At 45.5% G+C, this 19,603-nt stretch overlaps 1 protein-coding gene across 24 annotated transcripts in view; it reads right to left on the bottom strand.

The window, feature by feature from the left end:
• The window catches only part of RBFOX1 (RNA binding fox-1 homolog 1), a 2,042,337-nt gene that overhangs the window by 354,117 nt on the left and 1,668,617 nt on the right, over nucleotides 1-19,603 (bottom strand). For 2 of the 24 annotated variants that reach the window (XM_077906554.1, XM_077906562.1), the window contains exon 1: nucleotides 11,678-12,172. The exons of 18 other annotated variants lie outside the window; for them this stretch is intronic. In XM_077906554.1, coding sequence (XP_077762680.1) covers nucleotides 11,678-11,821 — 144 coding nt within the window. In that variant the 5' untranslated portion in view covers nucleotides 11,822-12,172. Of the gene's footprint in view, nucleotides 1-11,677; nucleotides 12,177-19,603 lie in introns of those variants that run through there. 4 more of the 24 variants (XM_077906560.1, XM_077906553.1, XM_077906566.1 and 1 more) reach the window with 4 other exon arrangements.

Below are 19,603 nucleotides of genomic sequence, written 5' to 3'. Positions count from 1 at the left end.
TTAAGAATTCGACCAAATTGACATGTTTATTTCCTGAAAGCCTCACATATCTTTTTTTTATTTTATGTCAGGCACATTTCCTAAAATCACGATTTCACCCTATACAAAAAAAACAATCCTATTGGATAGAATGCTTAAAGTATCATTCCAATTTTCTAAATATTCTGCTTTTTTTTTTTTTCCCTCAAACTCCTACTCAGATTTCTGTTAGGTTTTCAGTGCTTAGTTCTACAGGGGGAAAAAAAAACATAACCACACACGAAATGTAATGCATGATATAATTAAGAGAACGCAAGCACAATTAAAAAGAAAAAAAAAACCCAAAACACAGGGCTTTTCTCCGCAAATATCTTAAAAGAGGCATTGAACATTCAATATACCATTTGATTATATCATTTTTTTCCCTTTTAATTAGAGAGAAAAAAAATCTGAGGTTAAAATCAGTTTTCTGTGGCTTACAAGACAGGAGAAACTTTCCTTGATCTAGAATCCTCAATTCGGAAAAACAAATGTCCTCACTCATTTTCAAAACAAAGCAGCATTCTTTTTCTATGAATAACTGAAGGTGTTTTTTTATAAGCCTCAAAAATCCCATTGTTTGAAGAACACCTGAATTTCCTACTGATTTGTAGCAAATAGTGGTGCTTCTTCTTCTGGTACCTCCTGGCTCCCTTGTCTGTTGTTTTTGATGATACAGAAGGAAGGGGGATTCTAATGTGATCTTGCATCTCTTTATGCTAATAAAATGGTGTCAGCCCATTTTCACTGACAACACCATAAAGCATAAACACCAAATGGGAAACAAATAGGGCCCTGATAACACTGTGAAACGGACCAATCAACCCTGAAGCACCTAAGATAGATGGCACCCCTCCTTCATTCATTCTTTATAGAAAGGCAGTGAAAATGTCCCTAGGTGAATCTGATTACACACACACACACACACACACACACACGCATGCACACACACAGGCGCGCACACGCACACATGATCTCTGAAGCTCAGGAAGGTTGTAAAGCACTAAATTCTTTTGATTTATGGAGCAGCCTGCACTGCATTGAGCAGAACAGCATGGCAAGCCGGGACCCCACTCCCAGAAATTCCTTTATTAACACGACCAGGCCCCGCAAGTGAACAAAAGCAGTGGTGCGGGGTGTATAAATCATTAATACGGTGCCGGGCAGTGACTGCATTTCCTGTGTTAGTTGGAGAGCTCCTCAGCACAACGGGGATTTGGGGATTGGAATTGGCTGCGGAGAAATGCACTCCATCATTCTCGGAGTGGAAGATTCCCAACAGCCCTGCGCTCTCTCCTCTCCCATTCCCCAAGTCTGGAAGCCTCAGTGTGTGCTGCGATTCATCCAACCGTATTCCTCATGACTTAAAACTACAATCGTGAAAAGCTTCAGAGTTGAAAGACCGCCCGACTCTTTCCCCTTCTGACAAGTTTTGCTTTTACAAGAGAAAAGAGCCACGAGGATGCTGTCAGGTGGAGCAGTCTCAGGGCAGCGATGGCCCAGCAGAGGCCCGGGTAGGTGGCACGGAGCCCGTGGCCTGCACAGCCCGGGGAGGCTGCGGGAAAGGGCAGAAGGACGGGCGCAGGTGTCGGTTCCAGGGCCAGGCTGGCCGCCTTTACACACCAGCCCTGCTACCTTCAGGTCTGCATCTCAAAAAACGAAATGATTCCCATCGACTCCCCAGAGGCCTCTTGTGGGGGATTAAATGAGGTAATCCCTGTAGAAGTGCTTGGTACTGCGCTTGTCACGTAACACTCCATAAAAGTTATTGATTATTTCATTATTTTCATTATTTTATTATGATCATCATCACCGTAAGGGTGGCTGCATTCTCTCTGGTTACCTAAATGGGCTTTCCACGCAGCATCTCCTCTTGCTTACCGAGGAGCCCTCACTTTTTGAATGGAACCAAAAGGAGACTTAAAAAGAGAGAAAAGAGAAAGATAGTTCTCCAGAATCCTGAGTCACATGCTCTAAATGGAGACCCCCAGTGGAAGGTTGTGCCATTGCACCATGAAGGAAAGAATTTCTCCCCTCAGCCCTTCCTAGTTGAACTCCTCACTGCAAATGAGTAGGGGGGAAAGGGAGGGGGGCATGGAGGATGAAAGAAAAAAGAAAAGAAAAGAAAAGAAGAAAAGAAAAGAAAGGAAAGGAAAGGAAAGGAAAGGAAAGGAAAGGAAAAGAAAGAAAAAGGAAAAGAAAGAAAAAGGAAAAGAAAGAAAAAGGAGAAGGAAGAAAAAGGAGAAGGAAGGAAGGAAGGAAAGAAGGAAGGAAGAAAGAAAGAAGCAAGCATAGTTTTATACAGATCTTTGATTTGAAAGAGCCTATCAGAGGGTTCAAGCAGAGACAACAGATCCAAAGCAAAGTCATTTGCAAGAGGCACCTTGGCATTTCTAGAAATTCTAGGAGTGGCCCGGAGGAAGACAGATTTAAAACTAGAAGTCCCACACCTTGCTCTTATGCTTCATTAGGAAGAGGACGAGTGGTCAGATGGCAGCAGGACACGTGCTTCCTCTCACTGGAAAGATCCAGGGTCTGAAAATGCACGTGCAACTGGGACAGGCCACCCTGAGAGTGGGGGTCTGTCCAGGTGCCAGAGCACCCAGAAGGGCTGTAGCAGGCCCTCGGTGCACTCAAGCTTAGGGGAAGAAACTTCGGCGTGTGCCCAAGTCCCCTGCGTCACAGAATAATGACATTCTGAATGGAAATAAATGAAGCCCCTGTAGTGTGATTTTGTCAGCTTTTGAAAGTAAATAACTTTGCTACTGACAAGAGCTAGACAATTTTTATTTTCCCTCCTCCTGTCACAGAGCATTAATTGAGCTGTGCAGCCACATTACATCCAACACCACCCGCAGGACTGACAGTTGACAGCAAGAGGAGGGAGAAGGCCCCCAGAACAGGTGGGAGGGACCAAAGAACCCAAGGGAGACCCTCCCGGGACTCCTCGCCTGTGCGCACTGATCGTGTGGATTGGGAAGAAATGGAAAAGAAAAATTCATACCCGGCTTCAATACACAGATGCTACTTTTCTTTGACACATTCATTCATTCAGTCATCTCTTTAACAAACATGGAGTGACCGCTCCCTGCGTCCAGGCACTGTGCTAAGTTTGAAGATCTGTATCATCCTTAATCTTACAAATGACCCTGTGAAATGGTTATTACTGCCTTACTTTTTCTGAAGAAGTAACTAAAGCCCCAAATCAAGTAAAGCATCCTGCTCTTTGCTCGATCCAGTCGGATCAGCGAATTGAATAACACAGTTGGGATTAACCTCTCAGCTCATAACTTCTATCCTAAAGACACTCTAGAGACACCAATATTTAAACTCTGCTTTGGGGGGTAGCTGACACCAACTGGTTGTAAAAGGATGTGGGTTTCTCCTCTGAATTTTGCAAGACCCTTGAGATGGACAGCTGGATATGCCCCCAAACTAGGAATCGTGGACCTTGGACCTTCGTTTTGTTTTTAGCTGTTGATAAATTGTTTCCCATTAATGAAAGACTCATCTTGCGGGGGAGAGATCTCTCAGCTCTCGGCCCTTCCCGTGCCCGAGACCAGAGCTTGCCCCATTCCTGGATTCAGGCAAAGCAACACAGAGCAGAGCTACTGAAGGGAAGAGTAGGGATCTATCTGCAGTTGTTTTTGATAAGGAGAATCCAGTCCTCAAGGTGAATCCTGGGCAAACATCAAATGCCCCCTCCCCCCCCAAAAAAAGGCTCATTAGGACTAAACCTTTTGTGCATTTACTCATCAGTACTGGGGAATCTGAGGCACTTAAATTCTACAGCTGCCTTTACTTTGTTTCAGAGCTGCAAAGGGGGAAAAAAGTCATTACATCCCTGGGAGCACACTCTACCCTGAATGCTTTTCACTCTGGCTCCAATTCCTAATTTTGATTCTGTGTTTAAACACAACATAAAGAACAGGATCAACATAGGCCCAGGCTGCTCTCACCTAGAGCCTGGTCAAGAGTTAGAGATCACCACACACCACACCCCCTTCCTCAAACCTATCATCTCAAAGCCCCCTACACGCTGTTCTGAAAGCGTTAAATATAGGGTCATTCTCCTTTACCTTGTTCTCTGGCAGCTGCCCTGCCAGAGTGGAGCAGATGACACAAAGCAGATAACTGGAGTCTTGCTCTTTGCAAATGGGTCAGGGGAGGAATGAGTAATTCCAGGCCAGACGTGACTGGGGATTCCTAGGAAATCCAATGGACAAAGCCAGTGTTTCCCAAAGTGTGGTCCTACATTGATGGTTCACAAAATGGCATGTGGATTCGCAACTTCATGGCCCCTCTGTGAGGACAGAGGCCTCTGCTTGCTAAGAAAATCTAAAAGAGCCACTGGCACCTATTAGTTCAATGAATATAGAATGAACAAATGAATGAGTGAGTGAATAAATATTTCAAAGAACATCGGAAAAAATAATATCCTAGCTGTGATTCTATGACATTCATTTATTTCTCCCTTTTCAGCTTGGCCAAGTCTACTTTTAAGTTCAAAATATGAGTTAATTTTAAAAATATTAAGTAGATGATACTACTTTGTTTATAATGTGGATGAGTGGATTGGTAAAAACGTGGAAGGGAATGCTTAAATGCCTGAACCTTGAGAAATGCTGGACCATAATTATTATTTTCAGCGTAAGAAGCCCAGTATTGCAAGCACTTCGATGAGGTTTTATCAACAGGCCTCTCTCTTGGGGTGCCATGATGGGGGGGGCCTTCCTGATGGCTTCCATCGAAACCTACTCTTCCAACCTCTGACCCACAAAGGTGTTTCCAAATGTTCCATGGGTTTCTCCACAACTCAGGGGCGGTTTCCTCTTATCTATTCAGAAGGCATTCATTTCTATCCTTTCTCCTTCCCACTCCAATCATTTCAGCATGGTGCCAGACAATAACAGCCTGTGAAACACCAGCACACGACCCACTTCCACCACAAGCTGCCTCCCTCTGCCTCTTGGCTCATATACCCCCTTTTGCTCCTTAGGCTTCCACACCTGTCCTTCTCCATCCCTGGAGCACGGATCTCAACTAATCAGTCACCTAATGCTCTCTTATCCCTTGCTCTGGAGAATCATCATCTCCTTCCTGAGACCCCTGGTGGCCCACCCATCAGAAAAGCCCCAATAGCCTCCACTGCCCCCACTTACAGTGTATGCACCACCCTGTTTGTCTCCTGTAGGGCACTCTCCACCATCTGAAAATGCCCTCTTGATTCACTTAACTTGTATCATCTGTTCTTTTTCCAGTGGAACGCCTGCTCCGTGGTGGCAGGGACCTTTCCTAACTGATTTGCTGCAATATTCTCAATGCCTGGCAAAAATGTTTTGCATGGCCAAATGAAAGAATGAATAAAAGGACTGAATGTGTATTGATATAGATCTCTAGAAAGCAAGGACAATCACTGCCTGCCTTTGCTTATAAGGTCGTAGAAAGTCCAAACACGCACATGCATTTGTTCATTCCTCGCTTTATTATTTCATTGAACAACAACTACGTATCAGGCTTACTCTAGGCATCGTGGGTAGAGAAGTCTCTGCGGATGGAAAAGTTTCTGCCATCTTGCTGCTTATAGTCTAACAGGTCAGAAAAAAAGCATAGCAAAAGCGCTCTGTAAGTGTCTGGGACTGAGCAAATACAAGAAATGTAAGGTAACAAGAGAGGAATTGGAAGTGGGAGCCTAGGCAATGGAAAGTAGTCATCTGCTTTTTTTCTCAGCCAGGACCAATGGATCAGGGCCACACTACGCCTGGAAGATCATAAGTAGCAGGGTTTTCCCCAAACCCTGCCAGAAAGTTCCAGCCATAGAAGTTCTTTCCTACCCCTACGCCTGGCCCAGGGATTGGATTTGGGGCTCCTTCGGAAAGTGCGTTCTCTGAGTCTCTCCCCGCAGGGGCGGCCTACAGGTTTGCTGCTCATTTCTCCAGCTCGCTTGCATTCAGCATGGTTGAAGGGCCAGGGCCAGGGCCCTCCTGAGCTATTGTGCCTGAGAGCTGACCCTGTTTGACACAGCCTCTCTCAATGGGGCCAGAGCATCATGCAGACAGCCACAGGCCAGTGCTCAGCCGGGCAAAGTTCTCTCGGGGAGCTCCCGGAAATAGGAAACTTTATCGATGAATGGAACTTTCTTTGCTTTTCTTAATTGAATTAAACAGCACACTGGGACACCTCTCTCCGTCCATTAAAAAGGTCTCTGCAGATGGGGCAATTACGCCCACGCTTTGTCAGCTCTGCCTCATTCAGGGGATGACATCTCCTGCGCATCAACCAGCCCCCTTAGGCCCCGACGCACCAACCTTATTTTATTTACAATGCTGCAATGTCTTTCTCTTCCAGAAGACTATTATTTGCCTGACAAACTACACTGTTTTTACCCGGCCAATATGAATAAACACGCATGATGTTTTCCTCTTGGGGGCAGAGAGCCTGGTTAAATGAATCAGAAAACCCTAAACAAAAAAAAAAAAAAAAAAAAAAAAGATCGTCTACCCTCAGTCCATCAGCCACCGGACAATTACTCAAGGGCCAGCTGTAAGGAAAACAGATGGCGCGTGAGCACTAATAACATGGGCTTCCTCCACTTGGGCAGAGGCAGAAACGCAGCCGCTTGTATGTTCTGACACGGAGACCGCCGCGAAATGGCAGGCAGAGCTGCCGATCGGCGCAGGACTCGGGTCTGCAGGCTAGCAGATGCTTACGGTTTCCACCGGTGGATGTCGAATTAGATAATCCTAAAGCAGAGGCAACCCAAGTCCCCCTACAGTCTGCACACCGCCCCCCGCATCCCCCACCCTAGGTTCCTCCAAAAATGGGAGAGATCTGGGAGGAACCACCAGCCAGCCCACCTGAGATACAGGGCTTATCAGGCTAATGAGAGCCCAACAGCTCAGGCCTTGTCTCCTTTGTGGGGAAAAAAAAAATCAGGGAAATCAGGAGGACTGGTTACCTGGCCAAATTATGACACAGGATCTCTCCAGGAAAGAGACATAGGGGCCTATGTTCTATGGGACAGTCACCCAGGCCTAGAAGTGTGCTCACTCCAGCCACTTAAATTCCTTAAACAATTCAGACATGAAGATAATCTATCCTAATTCTTTTCTGCGTTATTGACACTATTGACTACCCCCAATCCACAGCACAATCTAATAAATCAACAAGGGATTAAGCCAAGAAGAAAGAAGGTGATAAAATGCCATTTGGCCCCCTATAAATCATCAGACAGAGCAGCGCGAGGTAAGTAACTGGAATGAGAATTGAACTTTTCCACGAGGCCATAATTGTTATGGCCCACCTAACGTTGCCCAAATTTATAACCGTGGCTGGTGCACGGGGGCCGTCCCCCCTCCTACGGCCTTACTCCCAGAGCCCACCTTCCCTGTGACTCTGCTCTGAGCACCACTTTCTAATTAAAGACAGAAAGGGTTGATATGCAGGTTTCACTTCAATTGCTTTCGATCTGAAGATGTCCACAGTGAGCAATGGCTTCATTTACCAGGAATTACCCTTTGTACAAACCACTTCACTATTTAAAACAAACCACATGGATCATCATTAAGTGGGAAAAATTGCCAATCTTTGGATATTGACAGTGGCATGGCCCACTTTAAAGGCCCTCCCCCCCCCCTTTTAATGTGGATTTTAAGCATTTGACTTGTTTTTAAATTTAGGCTGATAAAAAGGTTCTGAGTGAATAAGATTTGACAGATGAGAAGCTTTCTTTGAACAGGAACTGGGAGACACTGATGGTGGTGTAGAAATAGGGAAAACTAAGTTAATATGCTACTTATCCTCTTTCAGGGAGTTAGAACTCCGTGTGAATCACAGCTCTGGACGCGATCTGACACGCACAGTGCGTCAGAAAACAAACCTCGTCCACTCTGTCCATAGCCTTGCCATACCTCAGCATGTGACGGATGCTCTTTGGTGTGCAACCTGTGACTTAAGATGGGAAGGCATCTCTAGAGTTTTGTGGTGTGTGTGTGTGTGTGTGTGTGTGTGTGGTTGTTTTCTGTTTCTCCATGAAAAACAAACACATTCTTTTCTGACCCAGCTTGTAGAAATCTCCCCAGATTTGGGATCCGTATTCAGAATTTCCCCTCAAAGCAAGGATATTTAAATAGATACCCACTTTGAAACCCTGAGAAGAGAGTCTGTATCAGGCATATGTGGGTTTGCAGTTCTTCTTCCGTGGGAGAAGATTTGCCATCAAAGGAGACACCCACTAAAGCCACTCCACTAAAGCCACTGCAGTGTATCACGAATGGAGGCTGAAGCAGGGACTTGCCCTGGACAGCAAGATCGAAGCCAGAGGCTAGTGCTTGCCTCTTCTTTCCACCTGAGAATGGTCTACAAGTAGCACGAGATAGATGCTATATACCAGAGGTATACAGGTATGTAGGTACACGTGTGTACATATTGTGCATAGGCACATGATGGCATCATTGGATTTGATATCTATCCCACCTTGCAATTCCAAACTGTAGTACCACCTCTGGTGTTAAGAGAGAGGAGAAAGATTTAAAAAGAAAGAAGGAAACCACAACTGTAGGGAAATATCTATCTAAAGCAGAGTTACTGGGGAATATAAATAAATGACACAGAATCAGTCAAAGAATTTAAGCACTGCAGTTGCCTCTTCTTTGGTCTGAATAAATAAGTTCTTTGTGGCAAAAGGGTTATGTCATTCTCCCTGGTTCATTCACAGTAGACTTAGGGGTTGGGGTATCCCAACTGATTTTTGTTTTTATGAACTGTCTCAGGAACAAATCTGGGAGAGTTTAGGAAGAAAGGCTGGAGTTGTGGCATGGCTGAGTCAAAGAAAGCAGATGATGAAGGGATTTTCCTTAGATATTAGATGAGAGGTAAGTGCCATATGAACTTCATTTCAGGAGAATACATTTCCGTGAAGACGCGGTGGCCTCTGATCAGAGTGTGTGCATTTATAAAACAGAATGATAAAGCCTCCAAAATAAGATCATTGTGTTTTAATTATTTTCTTATGTAACTGGTGATCTGAAATGACAAAGACTCCGGAAATAGGATTATTTCTAAATAATAATAAAATAAAATCTTTCTCATAAGGGCGTTATTTATTACAGACGTTTCCTGATTCATCCATCTGATCAGTATACTCTGAGGGTACACATTAGCCCTCTGATCATCGAAATTAAATAGAGGTACAGTCTATAGAGATAGCTATAGATTAACAGCAGATAGGAAATAAAGTGGGGATGTATGGATAGAAGACAACGTATAGATGGTATCAGTAAGTGGTCTGTGGAGACTGAAGGGAACTACTTCACACCCTCCATCAGCCAATTGTCCAGACTGCTCCATAAAAGCAATGACAGGAGACTTCTACACAAACCGTCATGGCAACACCGAGGGGTAGAGATGACCTGAAGGTATGGCTCTCCCACCCTGACCATGAGCCTTAGGCAGGGTGGGAGGTGTGGCTAGAAAACCCGATTCTCAACCAGACAGGCAAAAATAATTGTCTGCCTGTACTGTACTTTAGGCATTTAGTGAAACGCAGAAAAAATACACGCGTGCACACACACACATGCATACACACACATCGCCTTCTGATGCTGTGTCACAGTATCCTTTTCTCAACACTTTCCCTGAAAGCCTTACAAGCCCTTTCTGGAGGGGAGGGGGGCGCATCCCAAAGCACATTTCAAAACCCACCTCCATCTATCTTCATATGGAGCCACGATACTGCTTTAGTCACTTCTAAATATTTGTTATGGCTGCCAACATTCCCTCTGAGCCTCCCCTTTCCTGGGCAAGAGTGTTTTCCCTCCTAGAAGAGACTGCCTGGAGGATGCTGAGGACATCTGCATTTATCCCATGGGCTTGTCCTTTTCATGGCAAGAATAACCTCTCACTCAAACTCCCTGCCTTCTCTCCTAAGTTGTGCCTAAATGAGCAAGCCAATTTAACAATCTAGAAGGATGAAACATCAATTTATTAAAAAAAGAGTAGTACACAAAGAAACAGTGAGAACACCGAATACCTATGGCACTGTACTTTTAAGTGATGCTGTTCAAATTAATTAATAAATAACATGAAAGAAGCGAACAGAGGAGGCAAAAGATCAACCCATATTAATAATTTGATTCAATTCAATTGAGGCTTAGCATTTGTAGAAACGCTCATTAGGCTACTCTTCTGGTGGGTAACTGGTGTAAAACACACACACACACACACACACAGAGGCATTCATAGCAAAAGTACAGAGAGGGTAAAAGCAGATGAATCATATAATATGTTACCAATAGGCTCTTGGGAGATGTTTCCTGGCACAATTTACTTAATGAGAAATGGAATAAAACAATATTTAAAAGGATAAACCAATTTGTTACTAAGATATTCAAACAACAAAAAGAAAAGGCTGTTCTCCAAAAGACTTCCAAACAGAAAATATGCCTTAGAAACATTCTCTGGAGGCAACCAACTTGATAACAAATTACCCAAATGTTCCAAACCGAATTTTGGCATCTTACAAATACATATATTCCTACAACACAGACTGAAATTGAGGGGTCTTTGGAGAAGGAGGCCCCTCTGAACACTTGTGAAGGAAGTTTTGTCAGCTACAACCACACACAGTTAACAAATGGTACTCTTAAAGGGGGTCCCTCGAAAAACAGATAAAATGACTACAACCTCGGTTAACTCTTCACAGAACAGGACGGCGATGCTGGGAAGGGAACAGGACTCTACCTTCGTGACAAAATCCTCCTAACCCTGCCCATTCACATGGACAGCCTCTGCCCAGAGACAGACAGCTGGACCCGTCCCCTCACCAGGCGACGTGGGGCTGCTTCCCAAGCCCAGCAACCGATTTAGGCAGCAGCCCTCCTAGTAAAGAGGGAAAGACAGTGAGGGTCCAAGGGAAACACCCAGAGAAAGAGCGAGAGGGACACAATGAAAGATTCCGACATGTACACAGAATGGAAAATAAAACAAACAGAATCCCTCAATAAGACCATTAAGGGGGAGTGGAGGAGGGAAGGGAGAAAAAAAAAAAAAAAAAAGCCTTTACACATGCCAACAAAGACAGCATCCTAAACCACTGCCTTCATCACAGCATGGCCAGCGAGTTTGGAGGCAGATTCCAGGGCTGACACGCTCCAGAAACCCAAAGGCTCAGATCCCAAGCGGACTGAATAAAGCACAACCCAGACAAACTTAAGAAAACAAAAATACTGAGCACACACACACACACACACACACGCATACATGTTTTTTTTTTTTTTTTTTTAATTTTTTCCCCTCATTCCCTCTTAAAACAGCTAAATTCAAACTCCAGGCATGCGAGCGCCTCCACACAGATCCAAACTCTCAGCATCAAAGGGTCTTAGACACTCAGGCCGCCACCGGACCGCAGAAACCAGAGAGATGGCAAGTCAGGAAAAGGCAGTTTTAAACTCCCAGGCACCCAGGCTCCGAATGGGGCAAAGTGTGCAGAGAGGTGCAAAGCCAGCGGGGCGCGGGCGCAGAGAGCCACCCCTCCCCCCCGAAAGCACAAGCCCCCTCCCCACCCACCCACCCACCCAAGGTGCAAAGGCACAGCCCAGTGCTGCCCGTACCCAGTCCGCCGAGCCCGGGAGGCAGCCACCGAGGGAAGAGCGCGCCTTACCTGCTGTAAGTACATAAAAGTCAAGGCACACGAGAGCTGGGGACACATGCCCACGTTGGGGAGCGCCACGCAGGTGGCCCCCGTCAGAGGATGCTGCATCGTGTCTCTCTGGCGCCCGCCGAGCACGAGTGGGGACGCTCGCATGCAACCACGCCGCTCTTTGCACTGGTCGCTACAATTTTTTTTTTTTCCTCCTTTTTAATTCTGCTGATTATCTAAGTCAAAACCCGGTGGCCGTCCCTCCTCTGCTCGCTCTCCCTCCCCCCGCCGCACCCGCGCGCGCCAGTCCCTCCTCGCTGGCTTCCTTCCCTTCGGGTTTTGCTAGATGGTGGCGTTCATCTGCCTCCAACTAAGACACTCGAGAGAGAGGAGAGAGAGAGAGAGAGAGAGGGAGAGAGGAGAGAGGGGGCCAGGAAACTATTTTGGGGCCGTGGTGGCTGTGCCCTTTCCCCGGCCTGTTGGGCCTGCTTTCCGATGCCCCGAAAAGTGGACAGTGCCCCCCACCCCACGCGCCCACCCCCGACCCCCTCCCCAACCCGGAAGATGACAAGCACAGGCAGAGGCAACTTGTAGGGAAGGGGGAGAGGGTGGATGCCCTCCTGGAGATGCAGGGGGTGGGGTGGGGGGTGGGGGAGAAAGCTAGGGGCCAGAGAGAGAGGGAGAGAGAGGGAGGGAGGGGAGAAAGGAGAGAGAGAGAGAGATTTGACTCACACTGAGGCTCACTCCGTTGGTGCTGATGCTGCGCGCCTCCTCATTTGTCAAATGGGTCCAGGGGCAGGGTTGCTTTTTTTTTTTCCCCTCCCCTCTGCCTTTTTTTTTTTTTTCCCTCTCTCTCTCTCTCTCTTTTTTTTTTCCTCCCCTCTAAAACGACTCACCAAAATTCAAATTGTGTCTGCTACAGAATCTCCGCGGGGCGGGCGAAGCAGCGAGAGAGCGCCCCACATCGCCAGCCTGCGCCAGCGCCGGGCCAGGGGCACAATTAAGGCGATTGCCCAGCTGGGACCCGGACTCCCGGATTTGGGTGGCGGGCTGCTGGCCCGGCTCTTTGGCAAATAAACACAGAAATGGGATTTTCACCCCCTTGCAAGAGCGCTGAGACGGCGGCGGCGCCCGGGGCTGGGGGCATGGGGAGTTGGGGGCTGCAGCGCCCCAGGGCGGGGTGGGCTCGGGGGGGGGGGGGACCTCCACCCTCACCCCCACCCTCACCTCCCGCGGAGAGGCGAGGCGGCGAGGCGCCCCTAGGCTCCGGGGTGCCGCCTTGGCTCTGCAGGCATCAGGAGCCCTGCAAGCAGCCCGAGCCGCTGAATGGGGAAACCGCCCTGGCTGGCCTGGAAGTCAAGCCTGTTGGACTAACTACCAAGCCAGCAACCCCCCCCCCCCCGCCCTCCGGGGGTGAATGCAAGGGGCTCAGAATCCTTGCTCTTCTCAAATTAAAAAAAAAAAATGCACAGGGTGGGGAAGTCCGTGTCTGATAAGCCATTACTCCGTGGGCTGCAGCGGGCAAATTACAACGGTTTATTTATTTTATTTTGTTCTTGCCTGACCAGCCCTCGTTGGCCAAATTAGCATTCTGCTCTTGCACAGGGGTCTCCCCCTTCCCTTTATTTTATGAAGTAATAATTATTCATTAGTAGCTTTCGTTAGTCTTTATGCAATAAAATAGGATGTGATCTGCAAATCAAAAGAAAATATTAAGACTCTAACGCATCGTTGGTCCCCACAGGAAAAAGAAAGAAAAAAAAAAGCACATTCTTGGCAGCGGTAAAATCATGATCAGGAATAGTAGCCATATTTTTTGAGATATGTTTTTGACCCAGTGATTGGATTTTCTTTTTGTTTTTCAGAGCGAGAGGCTGTCAGAACATTGTCTTTTTTTGATTCTTGGGTTCCCTGCAAGAGACCTGGCTGGGGGCTTGCCATTGGCTTGCAGGGTAGAGCACACCTCGAGAGTGATGAGAGCCTCCCTACCCCCCCCCGCCCCAGGAGGGAGGACCTCAGGGAGGACCAGGGGATGCCTCAGGGGGACATCCCCACTGACCCTTCCACGAGCCTCCTGGACACAACTCTCAGCCAAAGAACAGCTTCTCAACTGAGCCATCAGCTTGAAAGGCACAACTCACTTTGCAGGCTAATCAAAATGCTTTCCGAAGAAAAGGAAATTAATTATTCCACAGCTCCATTTTTTTGTTGTTCTGTTTTGAAACACCATCGATAACTCTAAAGTCTTTGCTCTGCCAACAAGAGGCCCCGACCAGGCTGTTTCCTTCTACTCACTTTGCAAAACCGGTCCTTCCAACACCCAGGGACTCAGACATTCCATCCATTTGGAGAGGGCACACTGGGCATGTTTAACCTGAGGCAGAAGTTGCTATGGGGCTTGGGGGGGGGGCGGTTGGGCTAGTATTTTATACTGCTGTGTGTGTTTGGGGGGGCAATGTTTAGTTCGAAAAACCCTTGCTATATGTTGTCTAACAAATCACATTCACTGGACAAGGTCTGATTCACAAATAAACTGTTTCACTCTTTTTTTTTTTCTTCTTTCTTACTTTCTGCTTGTCTTTTATTTATTTATTTTATTTTGCAATCCACAAAACCAAAAGGAAAGCCGCTCCACAAAACACACATGAATAAAACGTCAAAGACTCTGCCTTTTGACCCCCCCCCCCACTCTCCTTCCCATGCTTTCCAGTTTGCTGTACTGACAGGGGTTCACCCTGCTTTTCCTTCATTTTTTTTTTCTTGCTGGCATTGGAAAAGCTTGCAGATGCCCCAAGAAGAGGACAGAATTTTCCCTTCAGCTCATCTTCATAAGAAACACGATAAATAATACATGGCACTTTAATAAGACCTTATCTGAATGGTTTAATGAAAAACAAATACATTTTGAAAAGAACCAATAACTGTTCTCGGCTGCACTGAGCCAACACTGGTTTTCCGGTCCTTTTTCTCTCCAAAGTTGTAAACCCTCAGTGGTGACTGGATTCCTGCAGACCCATTTTGTAATAATGGCTCAGACTTCTCCTTAAACCGAGGTCTTCACAGCCGGGCACGCCGGAAGTCTGCACAATGAATCAATGGCATCCAGACCTTCTAAATCCACCTCAAACGTATATGGAGCCATTCTCTGGATGGCCAAGCCTGAACGTTCCCGCACAAGCGCATGCAAACAGCATGGCACACAGAGACGAGCACACCCTCCCACGCCCCCACCACGGCAACCACATAAAGGATCAGACAGGGAAGATTTTACAGCTAATATCAGTGCATGTTAATCAGGAACAGAGCATCCGATGACCCCAAATCAAAGGGTAATGCCGTATCTGCAAACACTGTTCACTTGATGACAAAATCCTGCCGGCCTTTCAAGCAGCATCTGGGGATGCTGGATTTGAATTCCATCTCAACGGAGACTGGGAAAGAGCCACATCAATGCCACTAGCCCCAGAGGATTCCTCTACATCAATAAATGGGAGAAGTGGGGAAAGAGAATACTTGTCTGTCTCTACAAGGAATCCCCGGGCACTCAGGATCACTTGGGTGTATACAGTGCATGTCCATTCAAGGGCCACCCTCCTGCCTTTCAGCTGCAAGGACCCTTAATTGAATGGTCGCACGTCCCCTGTAGGGAGCAGAGAGTGCCAGAAAGCCAGCGATGAACAATGGCATCTTCAAAATGAAAGTTCCTTAGGCACAAGGCCACTGCTCAAGTTTTAATTTGACCCACACGACAGTGTTTGCAACTTTTTCCTTCCCTCAAATCTGCCAGCTATTTAAAAGAATAAAAGAAATCACTTTGTTTTTTTGTCTCTTTCATAGACCCTTATGGTAACTTCCTAAGGCTGTCAAAAGAGCAGGCATTTCACTCAAGTAGAATCTTCTATGGGGGTTTTCAGGCCCCAAGCAAGAAGGATTCTTTCTGGTTAAACAGAAAGCAGGACTTCTTGATCTTAAATGTCATTATCTGGGCTGGGGTGGGCTCCCTGACCTGTCCAGAAGTGGCTCGGATTCGTTTTATTCTCGCTCCCACATTTCGATAGGGGCCCCTTCCTAGTCCAATCTTCAGGAAGGTGAGAATTCAAGTGTCTGCAGAAAACCTTATCTCTGTCACAAGCACTTTGAGTCACCTACTTGTTCAAATGCTTGGAGGACATTTAACGTTGACTGCATTCCAGGCTGTGCCCTAGCCAGTTTTTTCATCTGTAAAATGGGACTAATAATAGCTCCCTTGCAGAATTGCAGCGAGTCTTGGAGTTCTTTTCTTCCCTCATCCATGGACTGTCACAACCAAAATTTAAAAACGGTGGAGAGATTGCATGAAATTAGCAACTTAAAAATTGTTTGCCAAGTTAGTACACACACACACACAGACGCATGCACACAAATACACACTCACACACACCATCTGTCATCATCATCATTTCATAAAGGAAAGGGCATTTTATACCAAAAAGTAAGAAGGACATAATCTCAAAATAAAGGACAGCCCTTCAAATTGATTAAATTTAGGTCTATTAAAATTTTCACTAAATTGCCCTTAATTTTCTCATTTAGCTGCAGTCTGTTGAAAATGTCATTATGGAGTCAGATGAATCTGTGGATCAGCATTAGGGAACCACCGAGATAATGAATGTAAAGTGCTTCTGAGCACGGGATCTGGCACACTGAGGATCAACAATACATGCTCACCCTTGTGGGGATGCTCGAAAACAGGGAGCAGCTACCCTCATTAGGCCTGGATGACTCTCCTCCTCACCCCTTGCTCATTTCCTAGTTCCCTGCACCACAGGGTCGCATGCCTTTCCCAAGGAGGGAGCTTAATAAAAGTCAGATGAGTTGAATTCGTAGAATCATCAGAGTTTATTTACTTTCCTCAATGACAGAGTGGTTGCAGCCCCATTCATTCAAGGCCACCTGAAATAGGATAGCTGTGATGGAGGATTTGGGAACTCTTTCTGGCCCATAGGAGGGCATGCAGTATCCTTTCTGTGCAGTGGGGGATACATTTTTTGGGGTCTCACTGCTTGGGTGTGGAGTCCCAGCTCTGTCTTAGGCTCCTTTGGCTGGCTGCTGTTAAATACCTATGGAGTTATAAGCTCTTAAAATCTTAGTTTCATTCTAACAGAGAAAGATAATAATTTTGCCTTCCTAATTAAGTTGTTAAAAGATAAAATAATGTAATACACATGAGTTCTGAGATCGGTGCATATTACCTAGCAACGACTCAGTACACACTAGCAACTATTATTATGGATTACTTTTATTCTCAGTCCCTGACTAGTTGATGACATAGACATTTCTCTTCTTTTTGCTAAAAATTACACAAACGACACCAACAAAGTCAATCTATTTTTGAAACAACTAACTACAAGTGTATTTTTTTTTTCTGGAGAATTCTTTCAAATGATACGGCATTTATACGAAAATGTGTAGACATCACCTTTCTGCCCTGGTCTTCTTGAATACAACAATTTATTTAACCCTGCCAGTGCATCAGATGAGCACAAACTTTCATATTAGTCCTTGTCAACTGAATTCTTCTCATAAAATTTCAGGTCAAGGATTTTGATAGTTTTTAAGGACTGACTAGGGTAACTCATGCAAAGAGACTGCTTCTGGCAAATATGCTTATTTTTTGGACCTCCCCAAATGTTGTAAAGTAGGTTTTCATTGCTCCAGTTTATATAAGAAGGGACCGAGACTACAGGAGTGCACACTTGGACCTGCTAATCAGGAATGAGGGCAATGTTTACAATTAGGGCTATTGAAAAACAGAAAATTCAGAATATATTCTTTCCATCATCATGTTGTTCCGTAGTAGTAGAGACACTTCATCCAAATCATCGTTGTTATCACCAACATTTTATTTATCATTGTTTGCAATATCTAAACCTTGCAAGCACTGCTCTAGAACATTATTCTATGTCTGCACAGCTGCAAGATCTCCTCTTTCAGGAATCTATCAGTCCTCCTGGCCACCAAACTTTAGAGTATGAAACTTCCCTGGCTTTCTAGTCCCTCCTTGATTACAGGAGGATTAAGTCCCAACCCCATTCACAATCTACCTTAAGCTCTTCTAAATAAATACATCCATACATCCATACATACATCTAAAAAAAGAGGAAGAAAAGAAAACACGTTCATTTGCCAACACCTTCCTATTATCACCTCTGACAAAAGTTGCAAGTTATATTGACAATATTCTATCAAAGCAGCTAACTGGCACCCCTCAAGAGAGAACCAAGACACACCAGATGGAACCCCAAATTTAAAAATAACAGAGCAAGCAAATAACCTAAGTTCCCATAGGAGTTTTCCTGAAATAATAGGTTCCAGGAGGTGATGCTAAGGGAGAGTGCAGTGTTTGGCACTTGAGAGGGTGGGAGTCTGATTCCAGTGCATAGGACAGAATGTAAGAGCGTGGGACAAGGGACAGTAGGCGGCAGAGACAAAAACAGCTAAGTGGTGATTTCTCCTAATGAACAAGTGGGTGGGAAGGTCTACTTTGGGAAGCCTCCACACCCCACCCACTCTCTGTGTTGTGACTTTCTGGATGGAACTCGAGCAAATCTGAAGGCAAACAAAGCCTGCAGAAGATTCTATTTTTCCTCTGTAATAAGCCTTGTTACAAGGTTCTTTGACCCCATAAATGTTCAGAAATATTTATCTTTATGCAACATGAGTCACCTTAAGAATCTCCTACTAGAAGTGACTTCACCTCTAACATCTCAAATTCTGGAATCATCCCTTTTGACCTTAACCTGCACAAGGTCCTGTCTTGGCACACAGGCAAGAGCAACCACGGGGATCCTCAGTCCCTGGCGTCACCAGCACACCTTCAAGGGCTGTTGGTGCTGAACTAGGAAGGATGTCAGGACTCAAAATTGGGTCAATTTGAAAAAATCAGAAGGCTACATAGCAAATGCATCAGATACTCAGCAGAAAAACCTTCCTGGTTCTCAAGATCTTACCTCACCAAACACACAGTCTCTGAGTTTCTAAGTCTTAGTCCCCAAACCACAATTTCCATGTATGGGCACCTCACACTTCTACAACCTCATCTGACCTGCTAGTTCAGTGTTTTCTATTCCCGGTCTTTGGACTCCATCACAAGAACCCATACATGAAGCTCTCAGCCTCTCATCATATTCTGCAACACATCCACTTATAAAAGGCATTTTTGAGTTTAGTAGACAGAATACTGTAGAAGTGTAAGGAAGACTAAATAGGAAAAGATATTCTCATCTTAGAAGCACAATTCTAGAAAGACTGGTGTGTATTGTATCCATGCAAATGTCAGTTATCCTACCACCATTGACTTTGATTCAACTCTCCTGGGTCTAGACTTTCTCTGCCATATTCCTTTCTCTTCTTCCTCTGCCCAGAGGGGACCAGAGAGCAAATTCTCATTCCCACCTCTTTGTCCCACATTTTTCTGCTCCTGGAAAGCTTGTCATCAGCTGCCTCTGTTCCCTTCAGTGGGTTCCTTCTAACCCAAGTTTGTATCAAGCCATTTCCAGATGATTTCCTGTGTCCACTCTTAAAAGAAAAGCATTTCTTTCACCTGGTTTCAGGTAGAATAATTCAACACACTTTGAGCACAGTGGCACGTATGAGAAAACTGTGTATTTCCCTGGCTGGACCTTCCTATGTGCTCCCGTGGCAGGATTCTTATGTTCTCCATAACACAAACTTTTATATTAGTCCTTGTCAACTGAATTCTTCTCATAAAATTTCAGATCAAGGATTTTGTTACTTTTTGAGGACTGACTAGGGTAACTCATGCAAAGAGACTGCTTCTGGCCAATATGCTTATTTTTGGACCTCCCCAAACATTGTAAAGTAGGTTTTCATCGCTCCAGTTTATATAAGAAGGGGCTGAGGTTGCAAGAGTGTACACTTGGACCTTGTGTACACCTACAACATCTT

Source organism: Canis aureus, chromosome 8 (assembly GCF_053574225.1).
Source record: "Canis aureus isolate CA01 chromosome 8, VMU_Caureus_v.1.0, whole genome shotgun sequence".
In the NCBI taxonomy this organism is placed as follows: domain Eukaryota; kingdom Metazoa; phylum Chordata; class Mammalia; order Carnivora; family Canidae; genus Canis; species Canis aureus.
This window is presented reverse-complemented; position numbering and strand designations above follow the sequence as displayed.